At 36.1% G+C, this 19,168-nt stretch overlaps 1 protein-coding gene across 2 annotated transcripts in view; it reads left to right on the forward strand.

The window, feature by feature from the left end:
- The first annotated feature begins 988 nt into the window (after nucleotides 1-988).
- Nucleotides 989-19,168, forward strand: part of LOC131155798 (protein decapping 5-like) — a 35,505-nt gene continuing 17,325 nt past the window's right edge. The window contains exons 1-2 of one of the 2 annotated variants that reach the window (XM_058109212.1): nucleotides 989-1,423; nucleotides 12,526-12,626. In XM_058109212.1, the coding sequence (XP_057965195.1) occupies nucleotides 1,255-1,423; nucleotides 12,526-12,626 (270 nt within the window). In that variant the 5' untranslated portion in view covers nucleotides 989-1,254. The remainder of the gene's footprint in view (nucleotides 1,424-12,525; nucleotides 12,627-19,168) is intronic. The other variant, XR_009136901.1, reaches the window with a different exon arrangement.

Genomic DNA, 19,168 nt, shown 5'->3' on the forward strand with positions numbered 1-19,168 from the left:
CAGATAAGTAGGGCCATTTAGTTATGAAAAAATAACATATTTTCCATTTTATTTTGCCAAAAAAGTACAAAAAGTCAGTTAATTTTTCATTTTCACAATATTTACGTGAAATAAATGAACAATATTAAATAATTTCGGTAATATTTGCTTATGGAAATAGTTTTATTTTCTATTTTTAATTTTTCAATAATTGTAAAAATGTTACCTTACTTTTCAATTTTCTAAATCTACATGGAAAAGTTAAAAAATAACTTTTTATTTATTTATTTTAAATTTTCAACTTTTACTTTGCCTATAAGAGCATTGAATTTGGATTTTCAACTTTATTTAACTATATATAAAATTTATTTTAAATTCACAAAATTCTAAAATTCAAGTCACAAAATTGTTCATTCATTGATAATCAAAAAAATCATTTTCAAGTTTAAATTTATTTATTTGGAATCTGGGTCTGACTCTACCCTGTCTACTAGTTCAACATCAATCTTATACTTATTGTAAAAGAAAGGCAATGTGACCGCTAGTCCTTTGCTTCCTCCAGTAAAAAATAAATTATGTTTTATCAATATTTTAAAATCTAAGAATTAAAAAAAAAACTATTTTATGTATTTTAATAAATCTTTTTTTAATATTTTAGTAAGAATTTTAAATTTATGATTTTTTTGGAAAACTAAAAATTAGAAAATAAAAAATATTTGTTGTTCCATGTAAATATGGTTCAATTAAAAATTCGAAATATCCTCAAATTGTAGTTTAGGTGGTAGTGCGGGCTGCGAAAGTGTCTCTCATGAAATCAGGTATTTAAATTCTCTCGGTTCATTTTTACCCCTGAATTTCTGAAATTTACCTCCCTTTGAAGTTATGGGGTCGGCTTCAAGAGACGTAAGATTAGTAAATGGACACGTGAAGACCTGGTGCGTAATTGAAAAAAAAAAATAAAAAAATCGAAGTTCTCCATAAGGCAGACACGGCAGTACGCGTACGCATCATCATCGTCATTTCTCATTCAGGCACCATCCACAAAAACACAAAAGCCGCCACACCCGAAATTTCCCTTCCTATTTTCCCCCAAAGGAGACAAGGACACCAGCACAAATAGACCATAGGCGATAGTCACAGAACCCTAACCATGATACACACGCATGCATATACCTTCAGTAACAATTAATCTCTGGAAATTTTGATTTGGAGATTTCGACTTTCTCGTTTTTCTTGATTTCGGACTCTTCGCATTTAATTATCGTTGAAATTGAAATGGCGAACGAACGATCTTTTGCAAATAAAGCTTCGCCGTCATCATCTTCTTCGACTGTAGATTCGTACATAGGAAGCTTCGTAAGTTTGATATCGAAGTATGAAATTCGTTACGAGGGCCTCCTATACTACCTCAACCCTCAAGATTCAACCCTCGGCCTCAAAAGCGGTACTGCGGCTCCCCACCCTTTTTCACACACACACACACACACAACACACACATTTACGTGCTTTTTGTTGTAGTTTGCGGACCTAGGATTTTGTTTTCAAATGTTAGTGTTAGTTCATGACGCGGCGAATTGATTTTTTCCCCCCATTAATTTTGTAAAAAGATAGTTTTATTTTTATTTATTTTTTTATTGCTTTGTTGGTTGATAAGAACGTAAGCTGATTATGAAATGTAATGCGAATTTTTGATACTGTTGTAGTTGGATTTGTATTCGCTTTTTTGTGCATGTGCCCAACCCTCGGGCCACAAAAAAATAAAAAAATAAAAAGTAGTAGTGTAAATTTCGGTCTACATCTTTTTTATATTTAATTTGAAGGAGCGTTTGTAGTAAAATGTGAGGTTCAAGAAGGGAACTTCGCACATTAGTAAGCTAGCTCTAATGTCATGTTTAGGATATTATGCTGGCTTGTGACCACTTCCACATTAGTAAGCTCTAATGTCATGTTTAGGATATTATGCTGGCTTATGACCACTTGTCTTGTGTGCATGGGATGAGTAATCATCATGGAAATGATAATGTATTTTTTATTCTTTATGATAATACTTAGTCAAGAAAAGAAAGTATGACACTTGGTTGATGTGTTCTAATGACAAAACTATAATAGCATAGAAAACTCTTTAGGGTAGGGTGATTGTTCATCAATCATTGCGAAATTCACTAGCTATTCTAAACTCATTTAGCCTACTTTCTTCCCTTTCTAAACACACGTTGCACACGGATGTGTGAATAATGAATTGTGTTGCATTACAATTTTCCAAAAAGCTCATTTTCTTTGATTGCTTACTGCCGCCTCTTACTTTTTACTCAATAGTTTTGAATTAATTGTGAAACCTTTGTTTACTTTTGTTTGACTAGTTAAGCTAATGTGCTACAAGTAGTGTCGTGTCACCCTTTTGTGTGAAGTATTTAACCCTATGACAGTTGGTGGTATTAGAGCTTGGTTAATTGCTTTGTGATTTGGTTGCCTTTAGATTGTGGGATCGTGCGAACCATTGGTAGAAGAACCATGTCGCAAATTAATACCAAGAGAATTGATGCGCTTGAGGTGCAAGCTAAAATAGCCAACAATGTGACCATAGAGATGGCTCAACTTTGAACATTTTGATTTATTGGAGGGCTCCCCAAGTTCCATTGAAGAGTTGATGGAAGATTTATTGGAGGTATGGTAGAAGTGCTTCAACACTAGGTGAGGTTATTGCCTAGATAAACGTAATGGTTTAAGCTCTTAGAATAAGGTTCGTGCCAATAGAATTTGAGTACTACAGAACCCATAGCATATGGGAGTGCCTGTGATGTGGAGGAGTTGGGGAGCTTATATGACATGGATCGATACTTTTTTGTGGTTAGGACTGGTTCCTAAGCTGTGAAAGTATCCATAGCTATGATGTACTTGGGTGGAGACAATAAGCTATGTTGGCATATAAAGTACCATTAGATCCAGAATGGTAGGTGTGTGATTGATATACTTGGGTAGACTTGAACTGAGAGCTTAAGGCCCATTTTTCTTAAGAATGTGGAGTACAATACTCAATGCAAACTGTGAGATCTTAAGTATACTGGTATAATCATGGAGTATGTGAAATTATTTTCTAATTTGATATTGGATATTTGGAATATGTTAAAGAATGACAAGATGTTCTATTTCCTTGAAGGCTTGAAATCACGGCCAAGGGGTGAACTTCATCGACATAGAGTTTAAGATTTGCACTTCACATGCTTTCACGGGACACTTGACTTACTATGCTGGAGAGAGTTCCTCCACGCCCAAAGGGAGTGGCTCATTTAGTGGAAACAGTTAAAAGTCTTTTTAGAAGGGCAAACCCAAAAGTTGTAGAGTTGACGCCAAGCCATCAACTTCAAAGAAAGCTTCTTCATCTCGATCTCACAACACATCCAATGGTAAAGGTAAGATTTGCATGCTTCTTATGTCAAAGCCATCAATGCCTTGAAAGCTTCCATTGCAAAGGGGACATGAGGGTAGGATAAAAATGAGGAGGAAACCCTGAGGTCCTGAGGATGGGTGCTATGTAGTTACTTAATGCGTTGGAAAGGTAGATGAAAGAAACTAAAGTTATCGAATTAAAGGGTTAATGTTTGTGGATTTTTGATATCATGGCTACTCATAACATTGTCTCATATAAAGAAGCACAAAGACTCATCTTGAAGCTAAATAAGGACTTGGGATGCATGAAAGCATTTAACTCCGTAGTTTAGCCTACTATAGGAGTTGCCAAGCAAGTGACTGTGAAGCTTGGACAATGGGCGAGACATGTGAATTTCATAGTTGTTCCGATGGATGATTTCCAAGTGATACTTCAAATGGAATTTTAATGGAGATTAAGACTGTATTGATGTTGGCAGTACTAATTTCGTGTGCTGGATTCCTTTGTCTGATGGGAGATTACCATTGCATGGTGCAAGTTGTTGTGAAGAAAGGGGACGACAAGAAGTTCCTCACAACCATGCAACTCGAGAATGGATTGAGAAGGGGTTAGTCGATGTATCTTGCCTCGTTGGTGGTGGATGAAAATTTAGGACAAGAGCAGGTGTTTACTGCCATTTAAGATGTGTTGGAGGAGTACAAAGTTGTGATTCCGGATAAGATGTTGGATAAGCTATTGTAGAACTTGCCTTCGCAACTAGGTATGGGGCATGAGATCAAGTTATTACCAAGGGTAAAGTTTCTTGCATAAGGTCCTTAAGATGGTGCCTCAGTGGAATTAAAGAAACAATTTGATGAGTAATTGGAAGCTAGTATATGTCCTTTTAGAGCATCGTTTGTAGCATTGGTGTTGTTTTAAAATGTGATTGGAGCATGTAGATGTGTGCAAACTATTGCATCCTCAGCAAAGTGATCGTGTGCAACAAGTATCTTGTTTCACTTATTGTTGATTTATTGATCAATTAAGTCATGCCAAGAATTTCACCAAACTAGACTTGCTGCATGTTCTTAGCTGGTGAAGATAGTAGATGGTGATGAGACAAAGACTATTAGCATGACACTAGATGAAGCACATGAATTTTTTGTGATGCTCTTCGAGTTGAAAGATGCACCAACTACTTTTTGCATGTTGATGAATAAGATGTTTCATGACTACATTGACAAGTTTGTCATGGTATATTTTGATGACATTGATGTCTACACGCTACAGTTCTATTGGAGTAATATGAAGAGCGTCTATAGAGGGTGTTTGGTAGACTGAAAGAACAATCTTTTATGTGAAAAAGTACTTTTTTTGCTTAAAGGAGTGTTAAATTGAGCAAGGTCATATCTTGATGGATATGGAAAAGGTGAGATCTATTCAAGATTAGAAGATCCAACAGTCAAGGAGCTGCTTTCCTTTCTTGGACTTGCCAAGTACAATCGCATGTTCATACAGGGGCACTTCAAGAGGATTGCCTTGTTAATTGAATTTCTAGAGCTGGACAGAGAAGTGCTAGGGAGCCTTTGACAGTTTGATGGAAGACATGATATGGGATTCAATACTTGCTCTAACAGATGTTATGAAGTCATTTGAGGCACAAATAGATGCATCAGACTATCCTATCCATGTGGTCTTGTTACAAGATGGTATCTTGTTGTGTAAAAGATTTGTAAGCTTAGTGAATTTGTGCAGAAGTATGCAGTTGCAAAGAAGGATATGTTTGCGGAGATTCATCGTCTATGCATATGGTGGCATTATCTACTTGGGTTCGAGTTCGTGGTGGAAATAAATAATTCAGATGTCAGTCATTTCTTTACACTCATCGACCAGAATTTATGGTGGAGTTTTATTTTATTTTATTTTTCGAGTAGGTGGGGCGGATGAATTCAGTTGTAGATGCATTGAGTTGGAAAGCGGAGCTTGCGGCTTTATAATTGGTATCACTTTTGATTAGTGTTTGAAAAGGGGTTTTCAATTCGCCTTAAGGTGTTTTGGGGCCAAAATGCATCAAGGCACTTCTATGAATATGCAAGTCTTGAAAGGCGATCACTTTTCTCTAATAGGCGCATGCCCTAGAGCAAAAGGCATGCCTTTGACGCTTTTCCAAAGGAGGTGTATGCAGAATAGGAACACACACATAGATATATTTTTTGATCAGAGGGCGTAAGCAAAAAAATGCTTTAGGGCTCGAAGGGACTTCATTCATTCATTCTGCAGCAGCAAAGTGAAGGGACGAGCTGCTGCTTCTCTAATCTCTCTTTGCCTTTAACCCAAATCTGTCTGTACCCACCTTCTTAACTCTTCAATTGATGGTGACACACAAGAATCTTCATAGACGACCTCTCTTGACCTTCCTCGCCCTTTGACAAGCTTCTCCAATCAACGATTGACTCTCTCTCAACTGTTTCTGTTCTCGAAAATTCCTTCGTATTTCATTCTCTTTAGGATGATGTGTGCAAGAAGAGTAAACGAGAGTCAGGACAAGGGTTGAAGTGCTGAACTATTGGAATTTGGGTCATGAGAGATTTCCTTTTATCTCTTCGACTCTCAAAAGCAATTTACACTATTCTTATTGGCTGGAAGATATCCTATTAGTAATTGTATTTCAAGGCGCGTGGCCATGGCTATGGCTTTACCATTTATGGGCATGGCCAACTGGAGCTATATGAAATGGAAGTCTTAGAATTATATATATATGATTTCATAATTTATTTATTAAAATTTATTATTTATAATAAATAAAATTTATTTTTATATGTATATTTTAAAAATTATTTAAAAGGGCATCCTTGGGCCACAAGGCTCCTTACTTTGCAAGGGTAAGGGGAGGGTTCTCACAATATACACAACCTTACCCTTGCTTTTATGCAGATAGGCTATTTCCCTAGACTTAAACCTATGAGCCATCAGGAAAAAGGAGCTAAAAAGTAAAAATTATTTATGGTATATAAAATATATATATATTTAAAAAATTAAATTCCCAAAAGGCTTATGCGTCAACGCCTTGAGGCTTATGCCTTGCCTCATTTGGGGTAAAATGCCTCGCTTTATGCCTTTGCCTTTTAAAACACTGCTTTTGATGGTAAGTTAAGTTGTTAAGTTTGCCATGATAATGCGAGAGCGCAATAAGGAGAACCTTGTTAAAAATGGTCTAAGACCTCATGAAGTTGGTGGAAAAGGGTACAGTGCACCAATTTTGGTTAGAGGATGGATTGTTGTTGACACATTGTAGTTGACTCTTTTTTCCTACCAGGTGCTGGCATGAGGAAGACACTGTTGTGCAAGTACCATGACATCATGTGGGTAGTGGCGGCCTATCATTAAACTTTGGGATTGTTGAAGCAGAGGAACTACTGGCCATACATGCGTGATGAGGTGGTTGTGAGGTGGTTGAGTATATCTGGACTTGTCTCATCTACCAACAAGATAAGGAAGAAGGCTATAGGGCTGTTGGAGCCCTTTCAAGTACCACCGAGACCGTGGGAGAGTATATTGCTTGATATCATCATCAACCTGAGAGTTGGGACATAGGGTCTATGCTTGTGGTTGTAGACAGGTTTTTAAAGGATAGTACTTTCATACCAGCTCTGAAGTATTGTTTGGCGAGGGAGATAGCATTCTAGTTTTTGAAACATGTTGTATTGGGGTGTTCCCTAAGACATTGTAAGTGACTGAGACAAGATTCATAGAAAGAGCTTTTCAAAATCCTCAGTTCACAATTTGACATTTCTTTGATCTACCACCTACAAAAAGCTAGATAGACAAAGTATTTCCATGGGCTACTAGAGGAGTACTTGCACCAATTCATCATAAGCAAAAGAACTGGGTGTAGCTACTTGATGTGGCCGACTTTTGTTTCATGCTCAAAAGAGGTCAACAACAACAAGAGTCCTTTGGAACTTGTTATAGGCCAACAATCATTGTTTCTTCACACAGTGGATGAATTGTGTAGATGAAAAAAGTCTGAGAGCGTGCATTTTCACCAAATAATGGAGACAGAAGCAGAGATGACCTAAGCTTATATGAAGAAAGCTTCTAAGAGGATAAAGAAGTGGAAAAATCAAGTGAGAAAACCGTTGTTTTAAACGTGGGTGACTTTATGCTTGTTAAGCTCCATACAAAATATATTAATTCATCAAGAGGTCGATATAGGAGACTACTTTAGAAATATGAAGGACCAGTTCCCATCTTTTCCAAAATCAGGGAGGCTTCTTAGAAGATTGATCCTCTAGCTTGAATGAAGGTGCATCTCAAGCAATTCATTGCCGATAAGTCAAACAACCAGCGCACCAGTGACGACATTGTAATGAGTTGAAGATGTCTTTGCAGATAGGGAGTTCACATCATCAAATAAGAATTGGTAGGAGTTCTTAGTGAAGTGGAACTGTGGAAGTGCCTTGGAGATGAAGAAATCAGTTGGATGATAGTGGAAGACATGGAACTTTTTTGTGGAAAAAGTTGAGATGTACTTGGTGTCAAAGTCAACAAGGATGTTGATCATATAAGTGGAGGAGAATGTCACGAGCCAAGCTTGTTCAGGGTATTATGCTTGCCTATGACCGTCTGCCTCATGTGCATGGGATGGGTAGCCATTATGTAGATATTGTTGTTGGTTTCATTCTTTGAGTAGGATAAAGCCCTAGTAAAAAAGGCGTGATTCGTCAGTTGTTTCCTTTCATGATTGCTTACTGCATTTGCTTTGTACGTCGTGAGTTTGTTCATGTGGTGAAACCACAATTTACTGTACTAGTTAAGCTAGTGTGTTTCAATTAGTGTTGCACGACCCTTCACAAGGTGTGAAGTGTTCAACCTATGACAGTCCTAAGCTTGCACTATGAGATTGCTCGACCGTCCACAAATTTCCTATTATTTAGAAAATATAGGAAGTTGTGATATTTTAGTAAAAGTTGTGGAGATGCAAATGTTAAGGTGGATGAGTGGTATAACATTAAAAGATTAACAAAGTAACGAACATAGAGCATAGACATAATAATTTAGGCTTAGCACCGGTCGAAGATAAGAGAAGGAGGGGTGACTTAGATTGTTTGGGCATTTGAAACGTATGCCTAGTAGAGCACCTTTGAGGAGGAGTGAGTTAGTTATTGTTTTTGGCATGAAAAGGGATAGGGGTAGGTCTAAAATAACTTGGAAAGAGGTAGTGAGGAAGGTTTTAATAGCCCTTAATCTAGTAGAGGAAAATGCTTTTGATCGGGTGAATTGGAGAAAAATAATTCATGTAGCTGACCCCAACTAGTGGACTTAAGGCTTGTTGTTGTTGATGATTATAAATTTCTTATTTTAAAAGAAAAGACGAGGTCTGATTATGCCTTTTCATCTGCATGTCCATTGTTTGAGCTTCATATTATAAATTTTTTTTGGTGATAATGTTATGTGAACAACTTTTACTTGGTTTTTGGATGCCCATCTTATGGAATAAGAAAAGGAAAAAGTTGCTTTTTGATAAACACAAGTTAGATAATTTGAAGTGTTCAATAAGTTTTGATGGAAATGGGTTAAAAAGGATTTTTTGAATTAGATTGTGTTAAGCTCTTTCATTTTATTTTTGTTTTTGTTTTTTATTTTTATTTTTTCATTGGAGAACTTCTTTTCTTTCCTCAAGCTGTAAATCCTTTTCGCTCTCGCCCATTATATATATTTTGCTATAAAAGAGAAGTTGTGTACATTTTACTTTATTTATTTATTCATTTTTTAAAAATTTCTTTCCACTTAAATTAAGTTTTATCTTGGGGAAATGTTTACCAATTTAATTCCATTTTGAAAGTTGGTTAGAGGATGAATGATCAAAAGAGCATCTCACTGTTTTGTACGAGAATATATTTGGTACCATATTTTGCATCTTTGTTGGTAGTATTCAAACAGAAAAATGCTGGCAAGCTTGGTTTGAGAGAGTATGTTCTACATTTGTCCATGCAAATGCAATTAATGTACATATAGAATTAATATAATTGCCTTAAAGAAACTAAGCGGGTGGGGGAGAAAGCTAGATAAATTGATAAATCAGGATTTAAACTTTGGTACACTGAAAAAGAAAAACATAAGACTGGAGTAGGAATTATTATAGACAAAAACTTAAAAGATAGCGTTGTTGATGTAAACAGAGTAGGGGATAGAATTATAAAAATTAAGATGGTATTAGGCCAAAAGATAATAAATATCATTAGTGCTTATGCTCCTCAAGTAGGCTTAGTAGAAAATCTTAAGAGACAATTTTGGGAAGATATGGATAGTATGCAAGGCATACCTGGGACTGAGAAAGTATTTATAGGAGGAAATCTGAATGGACACGTTGGAAGGGATAATAAAAGTTATGAGATGATACATAGAGGATATGCATATTGAGACAAAAATGAGCTTGTGGAGATGATCTTAGACTGCGCTATGTCATATGATTTTAGTATAATGAATACTTGCTTTAAGAAGAGAGAAGAACACTTAATAACCTTTAAAAGTCGACAAAGTAGAAGTCAAATAGATTTTTTTTAACTAGGAGGGTAGATCGTTTATCATGCAAGGATCGTAAAGTTATTCTAGGTGAAAGCCTAACCACACAACATAGAGTTTTAGTTTTAGATATATGTATTAAAAAATGGAAGAAAAATGATAAAATAAACCAGTGTTAGAGAAGTAGGTGGTGGAACCTAAAGGGAGAAAATATAATACAATTTTAAGGTAAAATGATCAAAGATCTGGATTGGACTATAGAGGATGGGATAGATACAAATACTCTTTGGAGTAGATTAGTAGATTAGCTAGCTCTATTAAAAAATAGCAAAAAATATTTTAGGTGAATCAAGGGGAAGATTCTTGAATAGCAAAGAAAGTTAGTGGTGAGATAAAGATGTTCACAAGGCCATAAAGACAAAAATAATTTGGAATAAAAAGTGACAAAAATATAGAAACATAGATAACTTTGAAAAGTATAAGGAAGCAAGAAAAGATGCAAAAATGACTGTTAGTGAAGCTAAATACATATCATTTAATAGTTTGTATGATAAATTAGATGCAAAAGAAGGGAAGGGATATATTTAAACTTGCTGAAGCTAGAGAAAGGAAGAGTATGGACTTAGGAAATGTAAAATGTATAAAAAGTGAGGATGATATTGTTTTGGTTAAGGACAAAGACATGGAAGAAAGATGTCGAAGTTACTTTATTAAGTTGTTTAATGAAAATCGAATCATTAAAATCAAATAGAAGGCTTAAACTTAGATTTGACAAATGAGGAAAACACTAAAAATATGAGATTTATTTGCAAAATTAGAGTTAACGATGTTAAGTTTGCACTAAAAAAGATGAAAAATGGGAAAGCTATAGGACCAGATAACATCTAAATTGAAGTTTGGAAATGCTTAGGTGATAATAGAATTATATGGTTGACTAATTTATTTAATACAATTGTAAAAACTAAGAACATGCCAAATGAATGGTGGAAAAACACTTTAATACCTATATACAAAAATAAATGGGATATTCAAAATTGTAATAACTATCATGGAATTAAACTTATGAGTCCTACGATGAAACTATGGGAAAAGGTAGTTGAACAAAGATTAAGGTTAGAAATGAAGGTCTCAGAAAATCAATTTGGTTTTATGCCTAGGAGATCTACCTCAAAAGCTATATATCTTTTGAGAAGATTAATGGAAAAGTTTAGGGAAAAGAAAAGGGACTTGCATAGGGTATTTATTGACCTAAAGAAAGCATATGATAGGATACCTAGGGAAGTTCTATGGTGGGTTTTAGAAAAAAAAGGTGTATGTAGTCGGTATACTGATGTCATTAAGGATATGTACGATGGAGTAATGACTAGTGTAAGGTCTATAGCTGGAGAAACTAGAGAATTTCCGATCACCATAGGTGCACATCAAGGATCTACTTTGAGCCCTTATATTTTTGCTCTAGTGATGGACCAACTAACTAAGAGTATTCAAAATGAGGTTCCATGGTGTATGTTGTTTGCAGATGATAATGTATTAATTGATGAAATTAGGGGCGGAGTAGAGGCTGAGTTAGAATTATGGAGAGAAGCTTTGGAATCTAGGGACTTTAAGATAAGTAGAAATAAGACAGAATATATGAAATGTAATTTCAGTTATAGTAGGAGGAATATTGGAGACAAAGTTAAACTTGATGATGAAGAAATAAATAGCACTTGTAGATTTCAATACCTTGGATCTATTATGTAAGTTGAAGGAGAAATTGAAGATGATGTAATGCATAGAGTTAAAATAGGTTGGGTAAAATGGAGAAGTGCTTCAAGTGTGCTTTGTCATCGTAGAATACCCTTAAAATTAAAAGGGAAGTTTTATAGGATGACTATAAGACCAGCTATGCTATATGGATCACAATGTTGGGCAACGAAGAAAAAGAATATCCAAAAAGTAAAAGTTGCCAAGATGAGAATGCTTAGATGGGTGAGTGGTATAACACTAAAAGATAAATTAAGGAATGAACATATTTGCGGTAAGTTAGGTGTAGCTCCTATAGAAGATAAGATAAGGGAGGGACGACTCAGATGGTATGGACACTTATAATGTAGGCCACATAATGCGCTAGTGAGGAAGAGTGAGTTAGTTACTGTGGGGGGTAGTAGAAGGGGTACGGGTAGACTTAAAATAACTTGGAAAGAGATAGTAAAGATTTAATAGCCCTGAATTTGTCAAAAGAAATGGTCCATGATCGCATAAATTGGCGGAAAATGATTCATATAGCCGACCCCACTTAGTGGGACTTAAGGCTTGGTTTTGTTGTTGTTTTTGTATGTGATATATTCTATTTTTGAGTGATGCCTTTTTTTTTTTTGGTTTCATTGCTAATTTTGCATCTTTGTTGGTAGCATATCAAACAGAAAAGTGCTGGCAAGATTGGTTTGAGAGAGTATGTTCTACACGTGTCCATGCAAATGCAATTTATGTACATACAGATTCTATAAATTTGCTCATTGTTTTGGATTCTAGTTTATAGGGTAGGAACTAATTTAATTTATGCATGCGGTACATTGCTATTTTTGATTGATGCTTTTTTTTTTTTGGTTTCATTTGATTGTTTTTTTAAAAATAAAATAAAATAAGATTTTATGTTTCATTTGATGTTGTAGTAAGATCTTATGGAACTGAGGGGCGGAAGAAAGATGGCCCACAAATTCCTGCAAACGATAAAGTGTATGAATATATTTTGTTTCGAGGAAACGATATTAAGGTACCTTAGGGTAAATTTATCTATCCTTTTTGTTCATATTTCCATTTTCCTACGGTTTGGGACATTATTTGATTTTTGCTCATTATGGCAATTCATTTGTTTTCTTGGGGGTACCTTGCCTCTTGCTCATCCCTTAGATGATTTGAGTTGTTTGATATTGCTTTGTGCAACTGTATATTCACTGTAAAACAAAAATTATGTGTTTATTACTTCCATTTTTTTCCCTAACTGGGGGCATCCATTTGTTGATGACAACACTTTCAAAGGTGTGAGAATTCATTTTTCACATTCATAGGTGTGATAATTTCATTTTTTAAATATATTTTTACCTTATCGTCATTCCCTTTTTTCTTCTCCTATTTGATGATAGAAAACTTTTCTTTAGCTTCCTGACAGATTGTGTATGCTGGTCAAGTTTAAACCTAAAGCTTCTTTCGAGTGAACTACATCAAATATGTGGCACAATTTTATGTCCATTACTTTAGTCATGGGCACATGTTGTCATCGCCATCTTCCTCCTCTTGTTTGTGCACTTGCTTCTCTCCTTCCCCTTTTGCCTTAGAAGTTTTCCTCCTCTAATTAAAATATCTGAAGTCAACTAGTCCACCTCAGAATCTAAATTTCTTTTCCCTTTTCTTTTGCTGAGTTAATATGTGTTGGTGGGGTGTAAATATGTTGTGTGAATTCAGTGATTCCCTTGTATTCTAGGCTTGTTGAGACTTGAGTTTAGACTTACCAATTTCATATGCAATTATTGTAATTTGAGATTATGACTAAAATAATGGATTTATTTAAATGAATTGCACAAGTAAAAATTAATACAAAGCTGTCTCCATTCTAGAAATAATGAAATAGATTTAGAATTATATATTTTCTATTTACTATATGTGCAATATAATAACTAGCGTTAGGACAGAGGTGGAAAGTCTTAAGGGATTTCCAATCACAATAGGTGTACTTCAAGATCTGCTTTGAGCCCTTATCTTTTTGCATTGGTGATGGATGAAATTTCTAGGAGTATTGAAAATGAGGTTCCATGGTCTATGTTGTTCCTTGATGATATTGTCTTGATTGATGAAACCAGGGTGGAGGAGAACCTAATTTGGAATTATGGATCCAAGTTTTAGAATATAGAGATTTTTTGATAAGTAGAAATAAGATAAAATATATGAAATGTAATTTCAATATTGGTAGGAGGCTAAACTTGATGGTAAAGAAATAAATAACACTAGTGGATTTTGATGTCTTGGATCTATTATGCAAGCTAGAGGAGAAATTGGAGATGTAACGCATAGAGTTAAAGCAAGTTGGTTAAAATAGAGAAGTGCTTCAGGCATCTTGTATGATTATAGAATACTGTTAAAGTTAAAAGGAAAGTTTTAAAGGATGACTATAAGACCCGCTATGCTATATCGATCAGAATGTTGGAAATTAAGAAACAACATAACAAAGAGTAAAAAATATCAAAATGAGAATGCTAATGTGGATGAGTGGTATAACGTTAAAAGATATATTAATGAATAAATATATTTTTGGTAAGTTAGGCATAGCATGAAGATACGATTGGGGAGGAGCTATTAAGATGGTTTGGGCACTTGCATGAGGGTAAGTGAGCTAGTTACTAGTAGTGGGAAGGGGTAGGGGTAGACCTAAAATAACTTGAAATGAGTAACAAGGACTAATAACCCTAAAATTGTTGGAAGAAATTGCGCTCGATCATGTAAATTGGCAGAAAAAAGATTCACGTAGCCGACCCAACTTAGTGAGACTTAAGGCTTGGTTTGTTTCTTTGTTGTTGTTTAGTAAATGGGTAAATAAAGTGTTGCTATTAGTGATGGGAATCTAGTGGGCTTGAAGTTTCTGTGTCATTCACCTTACATAAATTTTATCCTCAAGCAATGGGCCTAAACATGAGGGAGAGCATGTAGAGGGGTTGAAATGGGAGGAGAAAAAATGCCAAAAATTAAGGAATTGGAATTTAGGGATTTTTTCTAAGTGGTTTGTAATTAATTGTCTTTGTAGGGCGTGAGTTGATAGGCAACCAAAGAAGGTGAAATCACCAAGGAGTTGATTTATGTTTTCAAGTTTTTGTTTTTTGTTTTGTTTTTTTTCCTAGTGCTTAACTCATTTATATTTTTTTTTGATTATGGGGGAAACCATGCAATAAGCAATTTTCTTTTGTCAAGGACAATGCTTTTTTCAAGACTAAGGAGAGAATGTAGGATGGGCCTTTCATTTTTCTTTATCTTTGGAGGAAAGGAGGTGGCTTGCCATCCTATTCACAAAAACGACTAATGTGGGTTAGGACTTTCATAGTGCCCAACCATTTTTTAATGATTAGAATGAGGGTAGGTCATTTCAGGAGGTTCTGTTCTCCAGAAAGTTTTCCAAATAGAGGCTCAATTCAAATTATATGCATTTTATAAGGGAAGGAGATTGGAGGTTGGAAGAAATTTTTTGGGGATGTAGAATACAATGGAGGGAAATAAGGAGGAGACTCTAGGGGTTGATAACGAGCATGGAGATAAGTTTTTTTTCCAGTGTGTTGATTGTGGTTCAACAAATGTGTGTCAATGCAATCAACTTGCCATGGCCTGCAGTGATGCCACATCAAGGGGGAATTCTAGCATAGAAAATCTGAGAAATAAAATTTTTGAAAATGAAAAGATTTGTGGAGGATTTTGGGGCATATATGGAGATCAACTTTTTCTCAGCATGTCGTTTGTGGTTCAACAAATGTGCGGCAATGCAATCAACTTGCCATGGCCTGCAGCGATGCCACTATGTGGGGGGAAATTAGCGAAGGGGGAATTGTAGCATTGAAAATCTGAGAAATAAAATTTTTGAAAATGAAAGGATTTGTGGAGGATTTTGGGGCATAATAAACGCAAGCATTGGGATCTCGGGGGGCGGGGAAGTTGGTTTTGGAAGTAAGGGGCATGGAGGATTTCAAAAGGCTTGAATGTCAAATTAGGCGAGCTGGGCCGGGAAGGGGGTTATGGAGACCTAAAGCCCAATATGGAAATGCCTACATAGAGCCAAACATTAAAAGTTGGGCTAAAAAAATTATGGTCCCAAATCAAGCCTAGCAAGAACCTTTGTTCATTGCACAAGTGGAGTTTGGGCTCACTAGGCTATAGGGATTGGGGCCAAATAAATAGCCTAGAGCCCACTTCTTCAAGGAATAGATGCTGTAGAGATAATGAACTTAGGAGATCTATTGCACAAATTTAGGAGATTGAAACTATAGATGAATACGAAGGGAGGTAAAGGGCTTTATTAATTGAAGGAATACGGAGAAGACGGGAGGACAATGGGATAGGTATTCTAACCCAAACCTTGTGAAGGCTGTTGGACGTCTGTGATTTGAGTGATGAGAAAATTGGAGGAAGAAAGAGTGCAAGACAAGAGAAAAGGATCAGATTTTGAAGATGATGAGGAACAATTGATATCTTACTACAATTTCGAGGAGGAGCTCCTAATCGAGAACCTAAGAAGGGAGGGAGGAGGAGAACAGAGTGAGAGTGAAAGCGAGTTTACAAAAAAGCCTGAGAAAGATGCTAAGGATAGAAATTTAAAGGTTTCTCTATCTAGAAAAGCATTATATAGGTTACAATGCCTGTTTTGGGAGTCTAGAGCACAAAGGATGTAAGGATTTTAATGGGAAACAGCCTTTCCATATCAACTAGATCTTCTAGGTAAGGCAAGTCTTGCTCTAATCCCTTAATTATGACCAAAGAACTTGAAAGGGATACTCCAATAGCAAAGCAGGGATACATTGCGATACCTAAAGGTAAACCTCCGATATCTATGTCTAGTCATATTATTTTTGAATTACCTATGCGCCATAAGGAAGCTGAGAATGAGGAGATGCTCAAAATTGTAAGCCTTTTTGTGGGTAAGAGAGAAAACGAGGCAGCCCATAATCTTTTGACTGATTTTAGTCTTACACTGACGAGTTCTTGTGGGGATGAGGTTAGAACTTGTAGTGAGGGGGTTGGGGGTAGAAGAAAAACCAAAAAGTTGAGTAGGGAATTGGGTAGACTAGCTTCCTTAGTCAATTACGATAGAGTGGGGAAGTTTTTAGGTGTCCAACATGTTCCAAAATGAAAATTTGTTGAGTATTTGAGGCTTGGGGGTTTTGAGAAGAGAAGGATTATTAGGGATTTGGTTAATACAATTAGTCTTTATATTTTGTTTCTATAGGAGACTAAATGAGAATAGATTGGTATTCAACTTTTTAGGAGCATTTGGGACTTGAGGTTCAGAATGTGTGTGGTTTTTCCTTCTTCAAGGGCTTTGGAGGGTTAATAGTGGCTTAGGGTTCTAGAATTTTCTTTTTAAAGATTGTATACTTGGATCCCTTTTTCCTTATTTGTTTGTTAGAAATTGAGAGTGTAGGGTATTGATGATCTGCTTCTATGTATGGTCCTACTAATTCTTTTGACTGTAGTAGTTATTTTTTATTTTTTGAAGAGTTGACCAGCTTGTACGGGCTCATCAATCCACTTTGGGTGGTGGCGGTGATCTCAATATTTCCCGTACTTCCAAGGAAAGGTGGGGGTTTCTAATGTGAATGGTACTAATGAGAATATTCAATTCTTTTATTCGGGAGTTAGGGATGTTCCCTTAAATAATGGCTGTTTTACTTGGGTGGCCTTGGGGGAAGAGCTTTGTCTTGTATTGATACGCTACTCTTTCTGAATGATTGGGAAGAACTATTCTTGTATGTTGTACAAGAGGTGATGGTCAGACCCAACCTCCAATAATAATCCAATCCTTTTGGATTCTATTTCTAATGCTGTCCAATGGGGCCGCTTCCTTTAGGTTTAAAAATATGCGGCTGATCCGCCCTTGCTTTTGGAAAATTTGGGATTGGTGGAAGGAGTGTCATCTTCAAGGGTGGTGAGAAGGTTTTAAGGTGATGAAAAAGTTGAAGTTTGTAAAAGACAAGCCTAAGGTTGGAACAAAGAGGAGTTTGGGAATATCATGAAGTAGAAAAATAGCATTTTGAATGACCTGATTGGGTTGGATAGATCGGAGGAATATGGTTTTTTGGGAGAGGAAGATAGAGAGAAGAGAGTTCACCTTTGTAATGAGTTGGAATGTTTTTGTTAAGGGAACAAAGGAGTTGCTCTAAATAATCTAGGGTTCGTTGGCCTAGGAGGCTAGGACGGGGATTGCAATTCTAAATTGTTCCATAGGGTAGCTAATGGGAGGAGAAGGAAGAGTTTGATCAAGAGTTGGAGTTAGATTCACGGAGGATGATGACGGATTACATGCAGATTGGGGAGTAGATTACTAACTTCTATAAACTGCTTTACATTGAGGATTACCCATTGGGTGATGGTGGAAGGGCTTGATTGGAAACCCATCGGGAAGGAGACTACTAATTGGTTAGAAAGGCTGATCAATATGGAGGACATTAGGAGGGTTGTGTTGATGTAGATAGGGACAAAGCCCTGGGATTGGACGATTTCACTATGGCCTTTTTTCAGATAACTGTTCAGTGTTGAAAGACAATGTAATGAGAATTTCTGGGGAATTCCATAGGAATGGAGTAGTTTGTAAGAGCATTAACCCTACTTCTATTGCTCTTATTAAATAAAAGAGAGGGTCTAGGAAGGTGAAGAATTTTAGGTCGAGAATTTAGTTACTAGCATTAACAAGATCCTCACTAAGGTCTTGTTGAGGTGTTAGGAAAACCATTTCTTTGGCACAATTAGCTTTTGTCAAAGGGAGACAAATTTTAGTTGTAGTCTTGGTAGCAAATGAGGTGGTTGGGGATGTAAATAGGAGAGGCAAAAAAGGGCATTATCTTGAAACTAGACTTCGAGAAAGCTTATGACATGGTCAACTGAGGTTTCCTGAATAAGGTGTTGGTTAAAAAAGGTTTTGGGCGTCAATGAATTGGAGGATGCGTTAGTTTAGCTAATATGTTAGTGATTGTCAATGGTCAGCCTAAGAATTGGTTTGGGGGTTTTTAGAGGTTTAAGACGAGGGGATCAGTTATCTCCTTTTTTGTTTATGCTAGTGATGGATGGTTTGAATAGGCTTATGCTTCATCCCAAGGATCTAGGTGTGATTAGGGGTGTGGTAATTGGTGGGGAGGAGGTGGAGGTGTCTCATTCATAATTTGCAAAACTATTTTCTATTTAGAGAATAGTATTGAGAAATTTCATAAGTTCCTTACCTTGTTTAGCATTTTCGAGGAGATTTCAGGGTCAAAAATAAATTTGGTTAAGAGTGAGTTAGTGACTTAGCGGGCTCTAATATGAATAATAAGGAGATAGAGGTTTTATATCTTTGGTGGGATGTGAAGTGTTGGCTTGGCCCATCTCATATCTTGGTCTTCCTCTTGGGGTAATCCTTTGTCAGTTGCTTTTTGGGACTTGGTGATTGAGAGGGTAGGGAAAAGATTAGGGGAGTGGAAGAAGGCTTATCTCTCTTTGGGAGGTAGGATTACTCTCATCGGTGCTTCCCTTTCTAATATTCCCATTATTTTTATCTTTTTAAAATTACCATAAGAGTAGCTAGGCATT

The sequence above is a fragment of the Malania oleifera genome, chromosome 5, assembly GCF_029873635.1.
Source record: "Malania oleifera isolate guangnan ecotype guangnan chromosome 5, ASM2987363v1, whole genome shotgun sequence".
Classification (NCBI taxonomy): Eukaryota; Viridiplantae; Streptophyta; class Magnoliopsida; order Santalales; family Ximeniaceae; genus Malania; species Malania oleifera.